The sequence below is a fragment of the Drosophila tropicalis genome, unplaced genomic scaffold (assembly GCF_018151085.1).
Source record: "Drosophila tropicalis isolate 14030-0801.00 unplaced genomic scaffold, ASM1815108v1 contig_878, whole genome shotgun sequence".
NCBI lineage: Eukaryota > Metazoa > Arthropoda > Insecta > Diptera > Drosophilidae > Drosophila > Drosophila tropicalis.
This window is the reverse complement of record NW_027173374.1, coordinates 4,534,755-4,559,387: the sequence shown is the minus strand read 5'-3', so window position 1 is coordinate 4,559,387 and position 24,633 is coordinate 4,534,755. Positions and strand designations below refer to the sequence as shown.

The 24,633-nt window shown below is 41.3% G+C and overlaps 2 protein-coding genes across 2 annotated transcripts in view; one reads left to right on the top strand and one right to left on the bottom strand.

Annotated features, from left to right (window-relative positions):
- Positions 1–23,078, top strand: part of Dhc98D (Dynein heavy chain at 89D) — a 28,238-nt gene extending 5,160 nt beyond the window's left edge. Inside the window, exons 12-42 of the mRNA XM_068299723.1 lie at positions 191–343; positions 747–965; positions 1,035–1,169; positions 2,528–2,949; positions 3,013–3,208; positions 4,179–4,412; positions 4,857–4,962; positions 5,335–5,455; positions 5,870–6,614; positions 6,670–7,197; positions 7,703–7,861; positions 8,669–8,779; positions 9,175–10,008; positions 10,080–10,172; positions 10,250–10,410; positions 10,476–10,800; positions 12,029–12,217; positions 12,276–13,072; positions 13,133–13,497; positions 13,552–15,857; positions 16,276–16,347; positions 17,074–17,542; positions 17,605–17,747; positions 18,022–18,352; positions 18,428–18,559; positions 21,044–21,255; positions 21,658–21,798; positions 21,898–22,002; positions 22,115–22,216; positions 22,397–22,543; positions 22,821–23,078. Of these exons, the coding sequence (XP_068155824.1) occupies positions 191–343; positions 747–965; positions 1,035–1,169; positions 2,528–2,949; positions 3,013–3,208; positions 4,179–4,412; positions 4,857–4,962; positions 5,335–5,455; positions 5,870–6,614; positions 6,670–7,197; positions 7,703–7,861; positions 8,669–8,779; positions 9,175–10,008; positions 10,080–10,172; positions 10,250–10,410; positions 10,476–10,800; positions 12,029–12,217; positions 12,276–13,072; positions 13,133–13,497; positions 13,552–15,857; positions 16,276–16,347; positions 17,074–17,542; positions 17,605–17,747; positions 18,022–18,352; positions 18,428–18,559; positions 21,044–21,255; positions 21,658–21,798; positions 21,898–22,002; positions 22,115–22,216; positions 22,397–22,543; positions 22,821–22,970 (10,203 nt within the window). The 3' untranslated portion in view covers positions 22,971–23,078. The remainder of the gene's footprint in view (positions 1–190; positions 344–746; positions 966–1,034; positions 1,170–2,527; positions 2,950–3,012; positions 3,209–4,178; positions 4,413–4,856; positions 4,963–5,334; positions 5,456–5,869; positions 6,615–6,669; positions 7,198–7,702; positions 7,862–8,668; positions 8,780–9,174; positions 10,009–10,079; positions 10,173–10,249; positions 10,411–10,475; positions 10,801–12,028; positions 12,218–12,275; positions 13,073–13,132; positions 13,498–13,551; positions 15,858–16,275; positions 16,348–17,073; positions 17,543–17,604; positions 17,748–18,021; positions 18,353–18,427; positions 18,560–21,043; positions 21,256–21,657; positions 21,799–21,897; positions 22,003–22,114; positions 22,217–22,396; positions 22,544–22,820) is intronic.
- LOC137584366 (uncharacterized) lies at positions 23,008–24,452 on the bottom strand. Its single transcript, XM_068299724.1, has 3 exons — positions 23,881–24,452; positions 23,593–23,811; positions 23,008–23,529 (listed from the first exon to the last, which is right to left on the bottom strand). Exons 1-3 carry the CDS (start codon positions 23,956–23,958, stop codon positions 23,197–23,199), a joined length of 630 nt encoding a protein of 209 aa, XP_068155825.1. The 5' UTR covers positions 23,959–24,452; the 3' UTR covers positions 23,008–23,196.
- Positions 24,453–24,633: the final 181 nt, after the last annotated feature.

The window sequence follows — 24,633 nt, the reverse complement described above, 5'->3', positions numbered from 1 at the left end:
ATGCATTCGCAAACAAGCAAACGAAAATTTATGTAGCTGCGGCCCTGAAAACTGTGCTATGTTTTTTTTCGGTCCGCCAACTACTGTTTGTGTGTGTGTTTGCCACACTTTTCTTGATTATTATTTGCACTCTCATATAATTAAAGAATTTTTACTCTTTCTTTTTCTTTCTCGTATTGACTTGGTGCAGTTCCCTTATGAGGACATGCTGATGGCCCATCACCTGGAGAAACGCTGGAAGCGACTGTTCCTATCGGCATTGTATCGCTCGGAGAAGCTGCAACCAATTAAGCAGAAGTTCGCAGATATGACTTCCGTGGAAATCGAAGTTTTCTACGATGATGTAAGTTGTCAAGCCTCACAAAAGGATGTCCTGCCAGTCCTTGCCGACTTTGCATTTCCGCCATTTAGCGTCGGTTGGGTTTTCTCTGCTGTTGCTGTTGGCTTTTCTGTTTCCCCTTTTTTTTTGCCCGCTTTCCGTTTATTCGTTTCGCTTTGCTTTCTGCAATTCCGTTTTGTTTCCTTCCATTATTATTTCCTTTCAATGGCATTTTAATTGGATTTTTCCGTGCGCTCAACCATTATTGTCAATTGTTAGCGGCGACGACAGCGTAAAATGAATTAACTTGAAGTGTTTATCATTTGAATTAGGGCGTGAATGGGCAAAAAAAAAACACACAGGGGTGGTGGTGATGATAACATTAACGCTGCACTAACCATTCTTTATTTCACACCTATTTGAACAGTTGTCGGAATTCATCAAAGATTGGGATGAGAATGGCCCCGGCTCTGTTGGTCACGAATTGGAACGCGGCGTACGTCTCATGGATCCATATGGTCACAAAATTAGCGAGCGTGAGGATCGTCGTCAGGAACTGGCCAATGCGGAACGTCTGTTTGATATGCCCATGATGGATTACCATGAGTTTGGACGTGTTCAGACCGAATTCGAGGGATTGCAGCAGGTTAGGTGGAAACATATTTTTATTGAATCCTTAAACACTAAATGGTAACATTTTTATTTTCATCTTTAGATCTACAAACTCTACAAGGCACAAAAGAATGGACGTGAAGGTTGGTCCAAGACCTTATGGGCCGATTTGGACCCCACTGTCTTGACCGAGGGCGTTGAGAGCTATTTAAAGGAATTCAGGAAATTACTTAAGCCGGTAAGTTCTGCTTTCCTGTCAACCAAAAAAGGGGCGTTTAGCTCTGGTCGAAAACTTTGCCAATTAAGCAAAGTTTTTTTTCTTATATAATTTGCTTTTTGGCCTGGTTGAATTTTCATTAAAAAAACAACAGAAGTGTAAAATGCCTGTCTACTAGATTGTTTATACTCTTCGCTTAAGTAGATGAGTTTTGTAATAAAACACAAAATTGATTAACAAATTAATTGGTTAACTTAAATAAGGCTAACAATCTAGATTTCTTTAAAAGTTACCTATCAATGGAATAATAAATGTGTAAAATCTGAATCAAAATGAGATTAATATTTTTTAAGTTATTGAAATTTAAGTTAATCGGATTTTAAAAGACATCCTGTTCATAAATTGTCTGTCATTAAACGCACTGTCATCTTTAATTTATAGAACATATCCACGTCTAATACTTTTGCTTTGTCTTAAGGTTTCCTTTAGGATGAAAAGTGAAATTTACTTTTGGCCACGCCTTACAGCGACAAAATTTTGCACCTAAACTGATTATGACAAATTGATTTATTTACTTCACTAACAAGTTTTCTGAGGAATTTCGCTGTCCAAAAAGTTTTACCGGCTCAGAATAAAAACTTTTAGCCATAATACAAACGAACTTGAACGTGCAACTTACAGAGGTCCGACTCATTCGGAGAGAGTTGAGAGGTATTGGTGCTGGGTAGTGCAGCATTTCCAACAATATACGTTGATTAGAATCTCAAATATTTCATTATATTTTTCGATTAATATACATAAATTTGAATATAATCGGAGGGCATGCATTATATGTATTTTAATGCAGTTTTTATCTGCATAGATTTGGGTCGGCAGCACTAAAAACTAAATCCCAAACAAACTGTGTGTATGTGTGTGTATATTGCAAGTAGTCAAATGCTTGTGCATAATCAGTGTGTGTCCTCAAAATGTAAATCAATTTGTTCAATATTGAAAATAATTAAAATGCCAACGGCTGTTCCAGGACTTGTTGACAAGCCAATGTTGGTGTTGCTATTGAATTTATGCCCATGCATTTTGCATGCGCAAACACAATAGACAGCAGACAGTCGACACTGCAAGAAAGAGAGGGAGAGAATAAGAGAGAAAGACGGCTGGGGCAGGCAAACAGACTGCGCTTTTTGGGCACAATAACAACAACAATAACACGAACGGAAACCATCTAACCGAAACCAAAAACCACTGGCCACAGCATGCGCGTTCGTCATAATTCAATGCGGCAACCAGCACCAGGCAACCGCACTATTGTTTCAACTGATTTGCTGCTGCTCCTACTGCTGCTTCTACTGGTGTTAACTAACCATTCTCCTACATTTCAGGTGCGTCAGCTGCCCGTGGGCCAGCAATTGGAATTGCATATGAAGCAATTCAAGGGCACAGTGCCGCTGATGGTCAGTCTGAAACATGAAGCTTTGCGTGAACGCCATTGGCTTCAACTGATGGACAAGACCGGACAATATTTCGATATGTCACCGGCTCGTTTTACATTGGAAAATATGTTTGCCATGCAGCTGCATAAATATCAGGAAATAGCCGAACAAATACTCACAAATGCCATCAAGGAGTTGCAAATTGAACGAGGTGTCCGGGCCGTTGAAGAGACTTGGGCTGCGATGGCCTTTAAGGTGATTAAACATTACAAGGGCATGGAAGATCGTGGCTGGATATTGGGACCAGTCGATGAGATAATGCAACAATTGGAGGATAATGGCATGAATCTACAGTCCATGGGAGCCAGTCAGTAAGTTTATTTCATACAAAAGATTCTTCATGTCGATTGTTAAAATAATGTTATTTTCGCCAGGTTTATTGGACCATTTTTGGAGACTGTTAACAAATGGGAACGACTGTTGGCACTCATTTCTGAGATCATTGACGAGTGGCTGGTGGTACAACGTAAATGGCTATATCTTGAGGGCATATTCATTGGAGGCGATATACGTACCCAATTGCCAGATGAGGCACGCAAATTTGATGACATTGACAAGGCATATCGTCGGGTAAGATGTGGAGAATGACTTGAGGAGGATAGGACTTCTGTTTGTTTGTTCTGATTCTAATTCTGCTTCAGATGCTGGTTGTGGTTATTTGGCCAGGCCCAATTACACACACACACACATAATGCTTACTCCAGACAAATTTGTGTGCGTGTGTCTGTATATATAGAGTATCTACTCAATTTATTTGAGTTGATTTAATGTGCGCCGACAATATGGCGACGCCTTACTTAACGGTAAACATAATACGCATGCAAACGACCGCTTTGTGTATGCGTAATTGTGTGACCTACCCACAAACACACACACTCACACAGACACATCTATATATGCACACAGAAATATCTAAAGCCATATTACACATACGCAGAGTGAGCCAAGCTCCAGCACTTTCACCTTCCACACTCTACTGGGATATTCTCAGTATGTATATATGTATGTGTATGTGTTTGCGTTTGCCTTTGTGTTTGGCGCTTAACTTCACTTAACCTTGCCAGCCACTTGGTTCGTTTGCTTTACGTTTCATTTGTAACATTTGCCGCCATATTTGATGCCATTTGTGAAATGATTTATTATTTTGATTTGCTCTCGACATCCGTGTTATTCTTGATTCTCTTATCAGGATTGAGTCCTTGCAGTTTCTGCATTCAATTTAATGGAATAGTCCCTATTAATTTAACTTTCAAATTCCTTTACAATCTTAGTTATTAAGACTTCTCTTTTCTTTTTTTCTTTTCATTTCCCCCCTTTTAGTCTTAAAGAAACAGATAGTCGCCTCATCTGCCCTGTAAGAGTATCTAAGACCATTTCCTATAATATGTTAGATTTGTATTTGTGTTATACAATATACATATACTTTGTTGTTGTTTCTCATTGCTTTTCATAATAATTTACTACTCGAACGGCCGTTGCCGCCATCAAGCCTCTCTTTGTCTCACATTCTTGGCTTCCTCACATACATTTTCCATTGCAGATCATGGTCGATTGTGCCAAAAATCCGTTAGTGGTGCCATTTTGCTCAATACCCGGACGTTTAGTGGAAATCCAAGGTTTGGGCATTGGCTTGGAAAATTGTCAGAAATCGTTAAACGAATATTTGGACTCGAAACGTCGCATTTTTCCGCGTTTCTATTTCATATCCACCGATGAGTTGCTCTCAATTTTGGGCAGCAGTGAGCCATCTGCAGTGCAGAACCACATCATTAAGGTGGGTACTACTACAATGCTTTCAAGTTGATGCTAATGGGGAAAATTGGTTCGGGGAGGGTGGGGGGTAGCGGCGGAGAGGGTGACAACAACAGATTTACCAAACTGCCAGCCAACATTATTTTTATGTAGGGGCGTTGGGTAGATGAGAAGCTGGAGAAGAAGGTTGCATGAGAGGTCTTGTCATAAAAGTTAATGTCACTGTTTATACGTTCTGGCCAATGTCCAGGCGAATGGCGGAAATTACGCCATTTTTGCAACACATGCAGACCACTTGGAATATACTTCTCCTCTTACTCCTGTTGTTGCTTCTCCTCTCAGTCTCCGTCTCTATCTCTATGAAGTCGAATTTTTATGAATTTATTTGGCTTATAAATAAAAATGATTTCTTTTTTTTTGGGGAACTGCTGCATTGATTTTGCAATTCTCATTTGACTTCTCCCAGATGTACGACAATATCAAGTCACTGCGGCTGGTCAAGGAGGGTAGCCATACAATTGTTACCGCCATGATATCCAGCGAGGGTGAAGTCATGGAATTTCGCCATGTTGGTAAGTACAATGCCTAGCCATTTACCATACTCTGTCTACCCACCTACCTACCTACTATCTACCAAACCATTACCATCAGTATCAACCATCCCCGCCCTCCATTTCAGCACTGATTGCCAATTTTAAAATTGAACTTTTTTATGGCATTATTGTCTGCCCTGCTGGAGGGAGGGGAACCGGGGTGGCTCGGCCAATTTCTTTTAATTAATTTGAAGCCAGTCGGAATCAGACTGCAGATGATTGCCTCAGTTGTTGTTGCTGAATTTTATTATTGTTGTATACACTTATTGATATTGGCAACTGGGGTTTATTTATGTGGTTATTGTTTTTTGACTTCCTTTTTTTCCTTTATATTACTTTTTTTGCGGGCAGCCCGCGCCCAGGGTCGCGTTGAACACTGGATGAACGATGTGCTGGATGAAATGCGACGCTCGAATCGCTTCATAACCAAGACGGCCATCTACGATTTCGGCACGGATCTGGAAATTTCAAGGTAAGTGGTTAAAGTCAGCGATGGGCATAAAACATATTTTATGCCTTTCTTTCGGGAACAATAAGAGACACAGACAGACATATTGATACAGATAGAATAAGAGTGTGGAGAGTGGATTCGTAGTGTGGACTGGCCTGGCCTGCTCTGGCCTGACACTTCAGCAGCCAATTCCTTTTATGGCCAGCGATTTAAATTGTGGCTCCAACGACTCTTTTTCTCCCACTTCCGTTACCCACTTCAGTCTCGGACTGTATAATTTTGTCATTTCGCGCGATTTATTATTTTGTATAAGCCCAAACGCATGCCGGAGCATATTTATGGCCAATTGTATTAAATTGACAGTCATTGGGGCACTTTCTTCGATTTCGATTCCACTATCTCCTCTACCTCTCTCTCTCCCCTATGTTTTTCTAGACCCGATTGGCTAATGAACTACCAGGGTATGGTTGGCCTGGCCGCCAGTCAAGTCTGGTGGACTGCCGAAGTGGAAGAGGCTTTCGATCAGGCTCAAAATCATGGCAATATGCGTGCCATGAAAGATTTTCTTAACAAGAATAACTATCAGATTGAGGAGTTGGTGCTGAAAGTGCGTTCCAATCTCTCGCGCAATGACCGCCTTAAGTTCAAGGCTTTGTGTACTATTGATGTCCATGCCAGGGACATAATCGATACTTTTGTTCGAGATAATGTTCTAGATGCCAGCGAATTTAGCTGGGAGAGTCAATTGCGTTTCTATTGGGTCAAATTCTATGACAATCTGCATGTTCTGCAATGTTCTGGCAGCTTTGAGTATGGCTACGAGTACATGGGCCTCAATGGACGTTTGGTGATTACTCCGCTGACAGATCGCATTTATTTGACAATTACCCAGGCTCTGCTAATGAATCTGGGTGGAGCGCCAGCTGGACCGGCTGGCACAGGAAAAACTGAGACAGTCAAGGATCTGGCCAAAGCCATGGGTTTGCTCTGCGTGGTTACCAATTGCGGTGAGGGCATGGATTATCGAGCAGTGGGCACTATTCTCTCTGGTCTGGTACAATGCGGTGCCTGGGGATGCTTTGATGAATTCAATCGTATTGATATTTCCGTGCTTAGTGTAATATCAACGCAACTCCAGACAATACGAAATGGTTTAATACGCAAATTAGAGCGTTTTGTCGTAAGTACATGTGATATTCTATTCCATCTTTCTGGCTAATAATTTTCTATTGCAGTTTGAAGGTGTCGAAATTAAACTGGACGCCAAGTGCGGCGTCTTTGTTACGATGAATCCAGGCTACGCTGGCCGCACAGAGCTTCCCGAGTCTGTGAAGGCACTCTTCCGCCCCGTGACCTGTATCAAGCCCGATTTGGAACTAATTTGTCTTATCTCACTTTTCTCGGATGGTTTTCTCACTGCCAAAGTGCTGGCCAAGAAGATGACTGTACTGTATTCCCTAGCACAGGCTCAACTTTCAAAGCAATGCCATTACGATTGGGGTTTACGTTCGCTGAACTCCGTACTCCGCATGGCTGGTGTAATGAAGAGACAATCTGAGGATCTACCCGAGGCTGTGGTTCTAATGCGGGTACTTCGTGATATGAATTTTCCCAAATTCATATTCGAAGATGTTCCTCTCTTCTTGGGTCTCATCAAGGATCTGTTTCCTGGCATCGATTGCCCACGCATCGGTTATCCAGACTTTAATGCGGCTGTTAGACATGTTTTGGTCAACGATGGTTACATTCTACTGCCCGATCAGGTATTTGCTTTGTCATTAACAAAAAAGGAAAACTAGCTGGAATTGTCACCTGTCCTTAGTTTGACACTTTGTAAATTGCGCAAATGAAGGAAATGTTACAAAGCATTTTCTAGAGCGACACATCCTTCTACCCCAATTTCAGGCTTTTGCCCATTCCCACTCACTCAGTTAGTTTCGAAGGTGGGGCCAGCCCACATCTAATTTCAACTTTGCCCTGATGCTTCTCTGTACTTTGTTGACAATTTTCACTAATACGTTTTTCCCTCTCTTTTTACCTTCCACATTTTCCATGTGCTGCTGTGTGTTCTCTCTGCTGACTAACAACAATTTTGTGCCGTTTTCATCAAACAAAACGTTGCACGAATCTCCAACTGATGTCCACTTGGCTGGGTGGCTGGCACCTGCTTCTATCTACCACTACTACTTGGACGTCATTTATGACAACTAAATTCCCGACAACGGCAACGCCGCCTTCCATGTCAACTTCAACCTACAACCTCGGCAGGAGGACAAAGTGGTGCAAATGTATGAAACCATGATGACCCGGCACTCGACCATGATTGTGGGCCCAACAGGTGGTGGCAAAACTGTCGTCATAAATGCTCTGGTCAAAGCGCAAACCCACATGGGCCTGCCCACCAAGTGCATTGTGCTTAACCCTAAGGTAAGTGGACAAGGTAGATTTTTTGCTCGCAAATTGCTCTGCGTTTCTCTAATATTTGTTTTCCCTTTTTCTCTACTACTCCTTTTGTTTTTTGCTCGTTTTCGTTTTCTGTCCGTTTCATTTTTTTCTCAGGTTCGACCATTATAAGCACGCTGGGTTAACACTAGTTCTGTCCGTTCAGTCCATCCCTGCCATCCTGTGCAATATGCTTTCCTTTTTGCCAGTTCTTTCTGACTCTCACTTACTCACTCAGTCTTTGTTTTACTTATTTTACTTTCACAAAGCCAAGACCTTAAGTGCTTGTGAAAATGGTTCAATAGAATGGTATAAACTATAATTAGTTATGACAAAGTATGGAAAGAAATAGAGAAAGGGAGAGTAGGAAAAAGAAGTGAATGAGAAGTTAGAATAGTTAAAATCGAATAGTTGAAAAATTAAGTCATTGTTACATAAATAATATTACATACTTAGTCATAAATATCAATCGACCATTAATTGAATTATTAGTCCGCATCAAAGTCAAGTCTGTAAGGAATTGCTTTTAACGCTCTTTCTTAAGTAGCAATAAAATGTCAACGATAGTAAGGATTATAATAATTACAGAAACTAAACAATAAATTTATTTACATTTTAGTAAGGTAAATCTTTTATTGAAATGCTTTCAATGACCTTAGTTACTTGCTTTGTATAGGATTTCCAAAGAGATTATTAAAGTAAAATTAAATAGATATGAATATAAACTAAATAATTCGAAGTTTGTTTGTTTAAACTCTGCTTTCTTGTAAACTATGCTTTCTCTTCTTCCAGGCCTGTTCGGTAATTGAGTTATATGGCTATTTGGATATGGAAACTCGAGATTGGATTGATGGATTATTTTCGAATATCTTCCGTGAAATGAATAAGCCAATTGAACGTGAGGTATGTATTCTTTATAACCTTGCCTGACTACTGGCTGCTTGTAGTGTCTATTCGGATTGACGACTACATCTATGTACGTATGACGTGTCACCGCAGGCTGTAGTGCTTCAGTTTGTGCATCATTCATGTGGAAATCGCGCACATGCGCTACTAAATCCCATTGCACAACGAGACACGGCAAAAACTAGGACTCCGAGAGTCTCACACTGGGCGAGAGATACCTCTTCACTCCGAAATGACTTTCTAGGTAATCTTTCGCACTGACAGCGCCAGGCGACAGGCATTGAATAACACACTTAGGCTAATGCAACCCAACACCAAAAAACCCACCTAAAATAACCAACCCCCTACACACACTCACACCCACCCACACAATATGCTGTACTCGCAAACAGGAGCGGCGATACGCTTGCTTTGACGGCGATGTCGATGCCCTGTGGATTGAGAACATGAACTCTGTTATGGACGATAACAAACTGCTGACTTTGGCCAACGGTGAACGTATTCGCCTGGAGAACTATTGTGCTCTACTCTTCGAGGTGGGCAATTTGAACTACGCTTCGCCGGCCACAGTTTCGCGTGCTGGCATGGTGTATGTGGATCCCAAAAATCTGCGCTACAGTCCCTATTGGCATCGTTGGGTCCTTACGCGACCCGAGCCACAGCGTGAGCTGCTCAATAATTTCTTCGAAAAGATAATTACTCAAGCAATTGCTTTTATATTGGAGGGAGTCGATGGCACCACTCAGGGCTTGCCCCTAAAAATGGTAATCATGCAAACGGATCTCAATATGGTGACACAGTTCTGTAACATGTACGACGCCATGCTGCCCATCTACGGACCTTCGGACAATAAAAACTTCGATGAGCCCGTCATTCAAGTCTATAATACAGATACCTTGGAGTGCTGTTTCCTGCAAGGAATTTATGGCTCATTGGGTGCCTGTCTGTTGGAAAAGCATCAATTGATATTCGATGAGTTCATGAAACGTACATCAGGATTTCCTCAGTTCCAGGATACACCGGAATCACCGGCCAGGGGAGGACAGTTCCCACAAAGTAAGCCCACTCTCTACGATTATTTCTGGGACATACGTGATAATTGTTGGAAGGCCTGGGAGTGGGTAGTTCAGCCCTATACACATAATCCAGATGTTAAGTTTAGCGAAATTCTCGTACCTACTGTGGATAATACGAGAACCAATCATCTTTTAGCACTGATGAGTGAGGTTAGCGTTCTTTTCTTTAAGGGGGAGAGATTGTTTAATATTTGAGTTCTTTTTTTTTTTTTTTTTTTTAGATCAAACGACCTGTGCTACTTGTGGGTGAGGCTGGTACATCAAAGACGGCAACCATCATGCAATATTTGCGCAATCTCAATCAGAATGTCAACGTAATTGAAAAATCTCACTATGCTGCATACTCACTGACTAGCTTCTGACTCCTATCCTTCCCGTTTGCTGCTTTCAGATTATACTCAACATTAATTTCTCATCGAGAACCTCGTCATTGGATGTGCAGCGTACATTAGAGGCTGCGGTGGAGAAACGTACCAAGGATACGTATGGTCCACCGATGGGTAAGAAAATTGCGTGCTTTATTGATGACATGAATATGCCCCAGGTGGATGAGTGAGTATAAGACAAACGACATTCAACTTCAATGATGGAACTAACTTGCGCTCTACTCCTTGCAGGTATGGCACTCAGCAGCCAATTGCATTGCTAAAGCTATTCTTTGAACGCGGCGGTATGTATGACCGGGACAAAGATCTTAATTGGAAAAAGTTTAAGGATATGACATTCTATGCCGCAATGGGAACTGCTGGCGGTGGCCGTAATGAGGTCGATGCTCGTTTCATTAGCATGTTCTCCACATATAACATTGTATTCCCCAATGATGAGTCGCTCGTACAAATCTATTCGTCCATATTTAAGGGCCATTTGGAATTCGTGAGTTTCCATAATCGTTATATGATGATAGCCGACATAATTGTCATAATGACACTCAAATTATTCAAGGTGAGTTCGGATAAATTTAACCACTGGGTGCATATCGCGTTACTTTTCCTCAAAGTGTTGCAAAATCTAACATACTTTAAAGGCCGCATCTCACAAATTTTATGAAATTCGATTTACATATGCAAATAACGACAATTTTTCATAATCTGCTTTACTGCCCCCATCTCCATCCCTGTGGATCCCTTTTTTGTTGCTCCCCGTTTATATATATATGTATATGTATATGTACAATGGAAATGGAAATTATTCAATGGTCTGTAATGCACTATGTCGAGCGACGCTCCAGCTTCGGCAGAGTCCTTGTCGGTTCCATCTCTCTGCTTCAAAGCCTGCTCCATTGGTTTTTCGAGTGCAACTCTCGTTGCTCTCTCACAATGGTTACCTCCCTACCCCGGAGACCTTTCCTTTCTATCAGCATACTTATTCCTTGTCCACATTCTCGCCCCTTATTCGCCTCAACTGCTGCCTAGTTGACTGTGTCTATGACTGTGTGTGTGTGTGTATGTATGCTGGCCGCCTATCTCTGGCTGAGTATCTTGGCCGGAGCAAAATTTGATTATGTTCAAGTATTGAACTGTAGATGGCTCTTTTCACAGCACTGCTCTGTTATTATGGGCGTGGCAGCAGAGCAGCAGCTAGGCAGGCAGGCAGACAGGGGCTAGGTTTATGGTCCTTTTAACAATTGTTGACACTAAAATATTATCGCATTTCATTGCGTGCAGATAAAAATGCATTTGTCGCCGCAATTGCCACAACCAGCAGCAGTAGCAGTAGCTCCTCCTTGGCTTGCACCAAAAAATATATAAAAAAAGAAATAAAAGGAGAGGGGAAAATGATTTACTCACACCTGCAGGTCTTGCCCTTGCTCTAGCCTCTTTTACTGCCAGTTCGTATGTCTTCTTTACACACTCGACACGCCGAGCCAAAGATATTAATGCGCCACGAAATGGAGTAAAATGAATTATTTGAATAGAATTGCCGTTACTCAGTCCCCCATGCTGCTTGCGACGGCGTCTGCAACTCGATAATGGCTGTAAATTCAGCAACTTGGCCCCGCACTGGGTGGTCCGAGAGTGGATTGGGTGGATGGGATGGGTGGATCGGGTGCAAGAATACCCATTTCAAATGCATATTGCTAGTTGAGATAAAATTGATTTGTGTAGTGTCTGAATGCTTTGGCTCTTAGCAAACGGAAGTGACCTGCTAATGCTAATTGTCTTCCATTTAGTTGGTTATTGCGGATTTACCACCGACGCCATCGAAGTTCCATTATATTTTCAATCTGAAGGATCTTTCGCGCATTTTCGCTGGCATGTTATTAATAAAGCCTGCAAATTTCAAGAATTTGCGCGAAATGATAAGGGTCTGGCGAAATGAGTTTACTCGCATCATTTGCGATCGTTTGATATCAGAAACGGTAAGTAATCCTTTACATTTTTTCTCTATCTTCTAATCTTGTTTGTTACATTTTCCAGGACATAAACACTGTGCGACGCAACTTGGCCTCGGAAATCGCGGATCGTTTTCCACCCGAGTTTGAAGAACTGAATGGTTTCATCGATCTGGATGCAGCGGCAGCTGAAGCTCAGGCTCGATTACTTTACGAGGCATATGCAGACGATGCGACTGCTGCCGAAGGTGAGGAAGGCGAAGAAGAGGATGCAGGTGAGGAGGGTCCACCAGTGATACTATCTCTCAAAGATTATGTGCTGCGCGATCCATTGCTCTTTGGCGATTTCCGCAATTTTACAAACGAATCGGAGCCACGGCTATATGAGGATCTGTTGGATTATAGTTCTGTCTATGCCTTGTTTACCGAAATATTAGAAGAGTATTGTGAGCGTAGGCAAAAGATGACTTTGGTTCTGTTCGAAGATTGTCTGGAACACTTGACCCGTGTCCATCGCACATTGCGTATGAATCGCGGCCATGTCCTGCTTATAGGAGTTGGCGGCAGCGGTAAAAAGTGCATCACGCGATTGTCATCCTTTGCAGCTGAATGTGAGGTATTTGAAATAACCATATCGCGTGGCTACAATGAGGCAGCATTCCGGGAAGATTTGAAAGCCTTGTACACCCTTGCGGGGGTGAAGCGCAAAAAAGTTGTTTTTCTGTTTACAGCCGCTCAAGTGGCAGAAGAAGGTTTCCTTGAGCTAATTAATAATATTTTAACAGTGGGTCAAGTCCCAGCTCTGTTTGCTGATGAAGATAAGGACTCTATTGTCAATCAAGTACGCAAATTTGCCGAAGAAGAGGGCTTATCGGCTTCAAAGTGAGTAATGCTAGAAAGGATTTCAATTTTTTTATTTTGTTAACTCATTATGGCTTTCAGAGACTCTGTTTGGGCATATTTCCTGCGCACCTGCGCAGAAAATCTTCATGTCGTGCTTTGCATGTCACCAGCTGGTGATGCCCTGCGCAATCGTTGCCGTAATTTCCCTGGTCTAATTGGTAGCACATACATTGACTGGGTATTCCCGTGGCCCAAGCAAGCTCTCTATGCTGTAGCAAAACTTTTCCTTACTGAACATCCCATGATACCGGCCGATCATCGTGATGCCATTATTGAACATGTGGTTCATGTCCACAAATCGATACAAATATACTCCAAGGACTATCAGACTAAGTTGAGGCGCAATAATTTCGTTACACCTAAACATTACTTGGATTACATCAACACCTATTTGGGACTACTAGGTAAGACATCCTGTCAATCAAGTTGATTATAGACTTATCTCTTGTTTAATGCAGAGGAGAAACATTACTTCATCACTCAACAGCGCGAACGTCTCGGCGAGGGCATTAAAAAGATTGAAGAAGCTTCTGTACAAATTGATGAGCTCCGTCTCATAGTCACAGAGCAAAAGAAGAATGTGGCAATTGCTTCCGAAGAATGCGAAGCCATGCTGGTTACCATTGAAGCATCCACACAGAAGGCAAATACCAAAAAAGTGGAAGCTTCGGAAAAATCTGTTGAAGTGGAAAGTAAAGGAAAACTAATTGCTGTTGAAAAAGAGGAAGCCGAAGAGATTCTAGCCGAAGCTATGCCAGCTCTAGAGGAAGCACGACGTGCGCTATCCGAGCTGGACAAAGCGCAGATCACTGAGATCCGTTCGTTTGCCACGCCACCAGCAGCCGTGCAGGTTGTCTGCGAGTGTGTGGCCATTTTGAAGGGCATCAAGGAGATCAGCTGGAAGACAGCCAAGGGCATGATGAGCGATGTAAATTTCTTAAAGAGTTTGATGGAAATGGATTGTGAGGCTCTAACACAAAAGCAAATAAGTGCATGTAGAGCACACATGAAGACTCAAAATTTGGATGACATGGGAAAGATTTCGATAGCAGGTGCTGGTTTACTGAAGTTTGTGAAAGCTGTTCTTGGCTTCTTTGATGTTTACCGTGAGGTCAAGCCGAAGAAAGAGCGTGTGGATTTCTTGGTGGAGGAACAAGAAGTGCAAATAAAGCTGCTTAATCATCTTAATACTGAGATACAAAAGCTAGAAGAGAAATTGGATCAACTAAATGAGAACTATGCCGTCTCAATGAAGCAGATGAAAGCTCTGGTCGAGATGATGCAACAGGCGGAACGTCGTCTGATTGCTGCCGATAAACTGATTAGTGGCCTATCCTCTGAGTTGATACGCTGGAGCAAAGAGATGGCAAGCCTGGGTCAGCAATTGATTGATAGTGTCGGTGTATGCTTGATTAGTTCCTCTTTCTTGGCCTATACGGGCGCCTTTACCTGGGAGTTCCGCAAAGCGATGGTTTTTGAAGATTGGCTCGAGGACATCAAATCGCTGGGCATTCCAATCAACTTACCATTTAAAATTGATGCCTATCTAACGACAGATGTTGAGATTTCGCAATGGACCAGCGAAGGATTGCCCCCTGATGAGTTGTCTGTTCAGAATGGCATTCTGACTATGCGAGCCTCACGCTTTCCTCTCTGTATAGATCCACAGTTACAGGCCTTGCAATGGATACGCAAGAAAGAGTATCGAAATAATTTGAAGATTTTATCGTTCAGTGATTTTGATTTCCTCAAGCAGTTGGAAATGGCCATTATGTATGGCTTGCCAGTGTTATTTGAAGATGTGGATGACTACATTGATCCAGTGATTGATGATATTTTACAAAAGAATATCCGAGTCCAAGCTGGCCGTAAGTTTATTATGCTGGGTGACAAGGAAGTCGACTGGGATCCAGGATTCCGTTTGTATTTGACCACTAAATTCTCAAATCCCAAATTTGATCCGGCTGTCTATGCTAAAGCCTTGGTCATTAATTACACGGTAACTCAGACGGGTCTGGAAGATCAGTTACTTAGCGTTGTGGTTGGCACCGAACGTCCTGATCTCGAACAGCAACGTGAATCCTTGATAGCTCAGACTAGTGAGAATAAGCAACTGTTGCAACAACTTGAGGATTCTCTTTTGCGTGAATTGGCCACCTCGACAGGCAACATGTTGGACAATGTGGAATTGGTGGAGACATTAGAGAACACCAAATCCAAGGCCGGGCTTGTTATGGAGCAACTTAAGCTAGCTTCCGAAACAGCTGCCGATATTGAAGTGCTACGAAATGGTTATCGACCGGCGGCAAAGCGTGGTGCTGTCCTCTTCTTTGCCCTCTCCGACATGTCGACGGTGAATACCATGTATCAATATGCTCTGGCTGCATACTTAGATGTGTTTATTTATTCCCTGCGCAAAGCTGTGCCCGATACTGTGCTGGCGAAACGTTTGAATAACATCATTAAAACTTTAACGGAAAATGTCTATTGCTATGGTTGCACGGGCATCTTTGAGCGGCACAAGTTGCTTTTCTCATTCCAGATTGCTACCAAGTTGGCACAGCGAGATGGCGTTCTGCAGCAATCCGAACTGGACTTTTTCATCAAAGGCAGCATTGCTTTGACCAAGAGCGAACGACAGAATCCCACCAAATGGCTACCGGACAAATGTTGGGAAGATATACTCAAGTTGGCCTTTGATTTCCCAGAGCCATTTGGCTCATTACCCGATCATTTTGGTCGTTTTGTAACGGAATGGAAAGAGGTAAGAGTCTACAACCATTGCAATATGCTTAAAGGTTCCATGTTTGAATGGTTGCAGAACGAAACATTGGTAAATATTCATGTTTTACATTTCTCATTTTTTGTTCGCCCTTTTTTTTTTTTGTGATCGCCTGCCCACCATTTGCTTCGTCAACGTCAACTCCAATGCTGTTATCAAATTGCTGCTGCTGTGACGATGCCATAAAATGCACAACAACGATAACAATAATAACAACAACATGGACTCTCATGGACTTGGGAACTGCTTCTGAATCTGACTGGCATGTGGCATTCACTGACTTCCGTTCTGTTGCCGACGCTCATTTTGCTTGCACTTATCGCCATCGCTTCTACCGAATGCCCATGGAATCCCATTCTCTGTCCTCCATTTTGTGTCGCTCCATCCAACGTAACATCAGTGGTATGACATGGAGAATCCTGAGGCAGTGGCGTGTCCGGGCGACTACAACATCAATTGCAATGCATTCCAGGCAAGTCAGAGTGGAGAAGAGTCGCCGTCGACGACGACGTCCTTTCTGTGCTGTGTATTTTCGCTTTGCATGCTTTCAGCTTCGAGTGGCTTGGTTCTGGCCAAGAGTTGGCTCTGCTGCCGTTGCCATTGAGCGTTATTGGATTTCGTACTTTATGCTCGTTTCTAGTGGATTATTATGTACAAGCCGCACACTCTCCCAAACCCTACGAACCCACATACACACACACACGCACATACAAACTGAGAAAACTCCCAGTTTGAGGGCGTTTAGTTTTACTCGACTTTTGCTACGTCCTGCAACTTTAGCGCACATTTTCAGCTCAAGTTATTAGCAGCCTGTTTTTGTCAGCCAGCATGGTGGCAATATCTATGTGTGTGTGTGTGTTTGCGTGGGTATATGGTCGTGTGTGTGTGCATTACCATATTTTATCAATTTTCCAAGCCATTAGATGAGCGGCAATTTACGCCCACAGTCGTCGCACTTGAAACCCAGCACGAAACCAGAGCCAAACCAAAGCCAAGCCAAGCGAGCCCAATTTGCACTTGAACTGCTCCTAGTATAGAGATAGACAAAGAAAGACTAAGACTGGGGCAACAACAAGGCTAACTATTGGTGAAATGATGAGCCGTCAACGCGAGCTCGTTGTCATTGTTATATTATAATGTCTAGAGCTTAACAATTTCTCATACTCTTTCGTATCGTCTTTCCACTTTTGCTATTTAGAAATTAATGTTCCTCCGCTGTTTCCGTGTGGATCGCATCTTCCGTTGCATAAATCAATATATTGTCGATACCATGGATGAGTTCTATATTATGCCGCCGGTTGTGAGCTTCTCGGCTATTTATGAGCAAACTTCATGCACCATTCCGGTGTGCTTTATCCTAAGTGCCGGCTCTGATCCCACAAATGATTTAATAAAATTGGCTGATTTGATAATTGGTGGCATGGCCAACTTTTGTCATATATCATTGGGTCAGGGACAAGAGAAAGCTGCTCTGCGGCTTCTCGATAATGCCATACGTCAGGGTCAATGGTTAATGCTGCAGAATGGCCACTTGCTGATTAAATTTGTACGCGAGTTGGAAAAGTATTTGGACAAAATTGAGAATCCTCATCCTGATTTTAGACTGTGGATTACCACTGATCCAACGCCGACATTCCCCATAGGCATATTGCAAAAGTCATTGAAGGGTAAGTCCGAATAAGGAGTATGTCTTTAATATCTAACCAACTTATAATTCTCTTGTTAACAGTGGTAACTGAACCTCCAAATGGCTTAAAACTTAATCTGCGCTCAACCTACTTCAAAGTACGTCAGGAGCGTCTTGAGTGCTGCACACATCGTGGCTTCCGCCCACTGGTCTATGTGCTGGCCTTCTTCCATGCAGTGGTACAAGTAAGTGTAACTCACTCGAATTTGTAGTCCAAGACCCCAGCTGCTTGAGTGTGTACATGATTTTATTTATTAATTTCTTAATTTTAACTGCTGAAAGCTTTGCAGACACAACTGCGCCAGAGTGGCACAATTGATGGTTCTGCTGCTTCAACTACAACAACAACAACGAAAACACATACATAAACTACAAATTGTTATTGATAGTATATAGAGTAGAGTAGTTGCAGTCATGTCAATTAATCACTTTACCCTTTCTCATCCCATCCACCCACAGGAACGTCGAAAATACGACAAACTTGGCTGGAATATAGCGTACGATTTTAACGATTCAGACTTTGAGGTATGTACCGAAATTCTTCGTACATATCTAAGTCGCTGTGCGGACGATAAAATACCCTGGAACAGTCTCAAGTATCTAATCGGTGAAGTCATGTACGGTGGCCGTGTTATCGATGATTTCGATCGTCGCATCACAAATTGCTATATGAATGAATATATGGGTGATTTTCTTTTCGATGAGTTCCAAACGTTCCATTTCTATGACGATGAAAATGTTGATTACTGTTTGCCCGAGGAAGAGACCATACTAAAGGAGGACTACATAGGTGAGTCTATGATGGGCTCTGTGGGTGAATGAGTCAGTGGAAAGGCTATTTACATATGTAATGTATTGATAACAGCTCACATTGACAAACTGCCATTGGTCAATAAGCCGGATGTATTTGGTTTGCATCCGAACGCGGAAATCGGTTATTACACAATGGCAGCACGGAATATTTGGAACAGTCTGATTGAGTTGCAGCCACAAACTGGTGAGTACTTAAAGCCCAAAAAGGTAGCCAAAGGTTTTATATTACCCTCAATAAAATGGAAGTTTTATTTATTTTTTCGCCATGGTAATTCTCACCTTTCACTAAATCAATATTGAAAGTTTGGAGAAAAACAAAAAGGCAAAATAACTTCTTCTTTTTTGTAGCCCTGGTAAATGGTTCAATTTGCATGCAACGTATGCCAATTGTCAGCCGTTTATTACATTTTATCTTGTTGATTTTCATTGCTGTACATTGTATTTTTGGCATGTTGAATTTTTAATTTAATTTAATTAATTAGTTGCGGTTTTGCAATTAACTTTATTGCATGCGCCATTATTGCCGAACTACACACGCACACACACACAAAGGGAACACGGCATATAGCATACATTAAAAATTAAAATAGACGCACACAGTCAAACTCACACATACACTCATATACGACCTGTCCAAAGGATGGGCCCATTCTCTCACTCACTTTCATTCATTCATTCGCTGCGAATTGAGTTCAAAATTTTACCGCACTGACCGCCAACTGTGTGTGCACCAAAACGAAGAAAAAATTGGGTAAAACCGTCACACGAAAGTCGATAATTTCGCATTACGAGCTTAAATTTGTTAAGCCTGCCATCAGAATGCACTTTTGCCACCATTCACATTTTCTTTGCAAATATATATTTATATATATGTTTATACATCGCTCTGGTGAACAAGTATGTACTTAATATATATACGGAAAGGTAGCTACTCCCCTTGTAAATAATTGTATATACAATTCCTCTGTTTTTTTTCCGCCGCCTGCAATACCAATTTTTCTGCACACACACACTCACACACACACCCAAACACACATAAAAAGTGACCAAATGGACGCCGAGCAATGTTAAAGATGATGAGGATGAGGATGGTAAGGTATTGCACAAGCAAACATTCCAGCACCAACATTTTGAATGTTAAATGTAAAACATAATAATAATAAGAGCAAATATTGCAATTGATTAAAAAAAAAGAGCAGAAAAACACAGCAAAAGCAAGTATGTGAAGGGTAAAAATGCGGCAGCAATAGTGACAACATTTACCGAGAACAGTCAGAAAGTTTAACAATTTCATTTCAATTCATCGACAGAAAAATGTAAAATATCAACAAAAAAATCAATGTAAAAAGTGCACCAATCGATTTGAAATTGTTAAGTTATCACGAATTGTTAATGTGCTACACAAATTATTGAAATTATTTCAGCTATTCCAGTTGATATAAAAACATCCTAGGTTTATCATAGCATACTTTTAGAAACTGCAAGATTAAATTACTCAAACTAAATATATACCATATAATAAAAGTGGGTGTATAAATTCTGGTCGTTCAACTATATGTTTTCTATTCAATATTTTTTATTTTTATAAAGATTTATTGTGTTGTAATTTCGGTTTTTTGTCGATCGAGTAATCTTATTGCCTACCTAGGTTTTTTTTATAATATCTCCAACAAGAAGAAAAAGTTTAACCAACTATTACTAACCATTCCAAGAAATCACAATTCGATTCAATTCACAATCTTCGATATTGTATATATAAAAAAAACTAACTAACTTTATATAAAACAAACTGATTATAAATTATAAAAAAAAAAAAACTGTAAATATTGTAAATTATCATAAGAAAGTAAAGATTTAAGGCATTTAGTAGGAGGCTCTTATCCAAACACAATGATAATGTTTCTCCTCCTATGACTTATCGGTCTTTATAGTTGATAAACAGAATACCCAACTTAAGCACACAGCTAAAAGAAAATCTCTTTCGATTGTTAGTGTAATAATTATACGACACGTTCATTTGACTAAAATATGATTATTATATGATCATTCAGAACTTTTTTATTTTCTCGCTTGCCAAATTTTATTTGGTAATCATCCATCTATCTCATCTTTCTGTAACCTTAAAATGTACTATATTATTTTTAAAGTGCTTCAATAGTTTTTTTTTCAAGTGGTGGGGGAATATTTGCTTGTTATTGAAATATTTACATGGACAGATATTTTTGCTAGGTAACCAATATGCCTGATGTGACTCTGTGTAGGTCTTTTGTGAAAAACTCGGATAATTTGCATATTCATGAGCTTTAGTATTTGCTAATTGACACTTTAACAAAAAATAAAGCAGAGCAACAAAAAGAAAATCCTATCTGGATGCCCCAATATAAGCAAGATAAAAACGCAAATTAATAAAAACTGGTATTTACGAATGCTGATGAGAGAGAGAGAGAGAGAGAGAGAAAGAGAGAGAGAGGTGGGAAAAAGGCGGTGTTGAGGGGAGAAATGTATTAAAAAGGCACAACGTGATAACCACAGCCTGTGCATACATTACTGCGGTTTTTTTCATCGGTTTATGGGGCTTCTTTTTTTGTTTGCCTGTTGGCTGACAGTTTGAATCCTTACTTATATATACGTATATATGTATTTATACTTTTCCAATCGCCTCACCTAGGTGAGGGCACTGGTGGCATCAGTCGGGATGACTTCATTGACTCGGTGGCCGCTGGTATTCTAAAGAAGCTGCCCGCCGCCTTCGAGACCTGGCGCATACGCAAACAAATCCAAATGAGTCTATCGCCAACTGGTGTGGTCCTATTGCAGGAACTGGATAGGTTTAATCTACTGGTGATACGTATTAAGAAGACATTGGAGCTGCTGCGCAAGGTAAGCTTTTGCGGAGTTTATATTGCAAATGGGGTAATGGGAGGTGGAGGCGTTATTCGCTGGGCTGTCAATAGATGCGTCACATAAATCCTTCAGCTTTGTTTTGCATTTTGTTTATGCATTTGCCAACTTGGCTTTGGCTGCCAGCCATGACTACCCATACACCCAATCACCCACCCCATAAGCAAATTTGTTAGAATCCGGGAGAGTGCATTTTGTTGCCAAAATAAATTTACAAATGCAAATGAACTCGGCTCGCCAAAGTCGCAGAGTTGCTACTGCTGCTGTTGTTGTTGTGTTGGCATTGTCTTGATGCCACACAGAGTCGGGGAGTGGGGAGGAGAGACCGAGATCCCGCCCACACACATGTGCCATTTTAATTTAATTGCATTTTCCCCGCAGGCTATTGCTGGAGAAATCGGCATGGACAATGTTCTGGACAACATTGCCAACTCGTTGTTCAATGGCCTTTTGCCAAACGCGTGGGCCTCACTGGCGCCGGCCACATGCAAACAGTTAGCTAGCTGGTTGAATCATTTGCAGGTGAGTCGCAGCAGTTGCATCAATCAAGATGACAGTAAGGGAGAGAAAGGTAGAAAGAATTTTGCGTGTCAACTAATCACTCTTTTTTGCCTCCTATAGCAACGAGCTGTGCAATATAAGTATTGGACACTCTCTGGTGAGCCATTGGTAATATGGTTGTCTGGTCTACATATACCCCAGAGTTATCTAACAGCTTTAGTGCAGGTAAGTATCACACACACACACACACACACACACACATATATACACACAGACATTTCTGCCTAAATTCCTACCCCCGCCCCAAACTCCATTCAAATGCATTATCCTCCTGCAGATTGCCTGTCGTAAAAATGCCTGGCCTTTGGATCGTTCTACCCTATTCACCTATGTGACCAACTATGCAGACCCCGATGACGTTGAGGAGCGTCCAGTAACGGTAAGTTTTTACCACCCATTTAAGAGCTCTAAATGCAAAACCATGACCTCCATTCCGTTCCACCCACTACTGTTGGGTTGTCCATGTGCTGCTGCTGCATGGACACTAATTTCGTAATTAAGAATTCTGTTTGCATTTTAATCGTTTAACTTTTTTCCTGCTCGCTCTCTTTTTTTGCAGGGCTGCTTTGTGCATGGTCTGTACATAGAGGGCGCACGCTTTGACTTGGCAACTAATCAGTTGGCGCGGTCTCATCCCAAAGTTCTGGTCGAGGAGTTGGCCATTTTGGCAGTGGAGCCCATTGAAGCGCACAGACTTAAGCTACAGGTTTGTTTTGGCTGGTGAGGAGGGGAGGGAGGAGTTCTTTTCCTTGGGTTCGACGCCGCCTGCTAGTGACAAGTACTAATGTGCTTTTGTATCTACATGCATATGCGAGGATGGGGAAAACACTAGAGTAGTTGGGCTTCCGGGCGTGGCTGCTGTGCTGATATTTGTTTAAATACAGCACAGTAAATTACACCAGCCCAGCTCTAATGGAGCATCCATTGGGCTAATTGTTTCTAATTTAAAATATATATTTTTTTTTTCTCTATTTATTTTTCAGAATACTTTCCTGGCCCCCGTGTATACCACATCGTTGCGTCGCAATGCCATGGGTGTGGGTCTGGTATTTGAAGCGAATTTAGCCACGTCTGAGGATCTAAGCCATTGGGTGCTGCAAGGAGTTTGCCTTACTCTAAACACGGATACTTAGTTGGAAGAAGCGTCAATAAAAGAAAGCCATAGACTGATTTAGCTTTTTTTGTAATTGTGATTAATTCTTAATGATTCGTTCTTTGTATTAAAGCCGATTATAAATCTATGTCCTGGCAATGGAGTTTCATTGTAAGTTTTTTTTGTTTGTGCCTTCTTCTAGTGCCGTTCAATAAAGTGTATTGTGCCTCAATTGGTTGCTTGATGATATGCCACTGCCATTAGTATTACCTACGCCGCAGGCAGCCAAAACAGCTCCTCAACTTATCCAATATGTTTGATTTCATGGAGGGCAACAGGAGCTCAAGATTCTGAGTGGCATTGCTATCGTCTGACTCTACATCCGACTCAATGGTCATTTCCTGTATACTAAATGTATCAGTTAGTTCATGATTCTGCTGACGACGTTTGGCACGCTTCAGCTGAGCAGGAAAAAAGGATATCTCCTCGGCCTCATCGCTGCTCTCAGACTTGTAGTCGACCAGTGGCTTTTGTTCTGCCTCACCTGGTATGGGCAATCGATTGATCGGAATAAGAGTGGACGACTGAGTTTTGGTGGCCTACAAGAGAATAGTATTTGTGTTACATTGAGGACTAATCAATTGTTTAAATGTGTGTGGTACCTGTTCCTCTTGGAATTGTGTATAATTACGTCTAGCTCGTTCGACCTTCAGCTCCAGTTTACGTTGCAATATCCGGCAGGTATTTGGTGGCTCATGATTTGTGGTCGCTTCCTCCTCATCGATCTCAATAGTTGTCGGTGCATACACTTTACTTGCACCCCTGAATGCCACCTCAAACTCCAGATCTGACATATGTTTGGGTGCTCCACTGGCAGTTTTCTGCATATGCAAGTTGGCCATGAATTTAATGGAACTGACAGTTGACTAAAACTAAAAAAAGATACTTACCAATAAACCTGCTGCCCCTGCACCATCATCATAGATATTCGATTGCCTATCCTCACTGTCTATGCCACTATCCTCCATATCGTTTGTTATTTTCTACAAAAAGATGTTGCAAAATAAACGTTTGCACGCGATGCCAATATATACAAACAAAAAGTTTTTTACTTCAAAACTTCACACAATAAAATAGAATCAACCCCAAGGTTTGGCTACGGCGCAGACTCCAAACACCCAACAGCTGCTTCTGCTGTTGCTACTTCTGGTGCACTGGATTTTGGTTAAAAATCAATAAAAACCCCGTTGACTGGCTATAGATGGAGTTGCCACATGGTTGCAAGGTTTCAAAATGTATCCCTCACACACTTTTATTGACTAGAATTATAATTAATCACTCTTTCCTTGTTCTGTAGTTATCTATTTCTATGATTTTGTTTGTAAATTTTTTTGCCAGAAGAAAATTCTTTTTTACGAAATATCAAAAAATGTAAGACAACCTTTTGATAACTTTCATATTTTATATAACTTTCACACTTGAGTTGACAAAAAAATCCTGTTAAAACTTTGGTTACTTGTAGTGTAATTCGGTTGGCAGAAAACTGCTAGAATGAGTATTCATTTAATGAAATTTTAAAAAATATCGAAATATTCGTAGAATATTAAAAATTTTAGATGTGAATAAATCATTGTTCTTTAAAAAATTGAAACGCTAATCGTCGAACTATTATTATTATTATTAATTTGACTACTACATCGGTA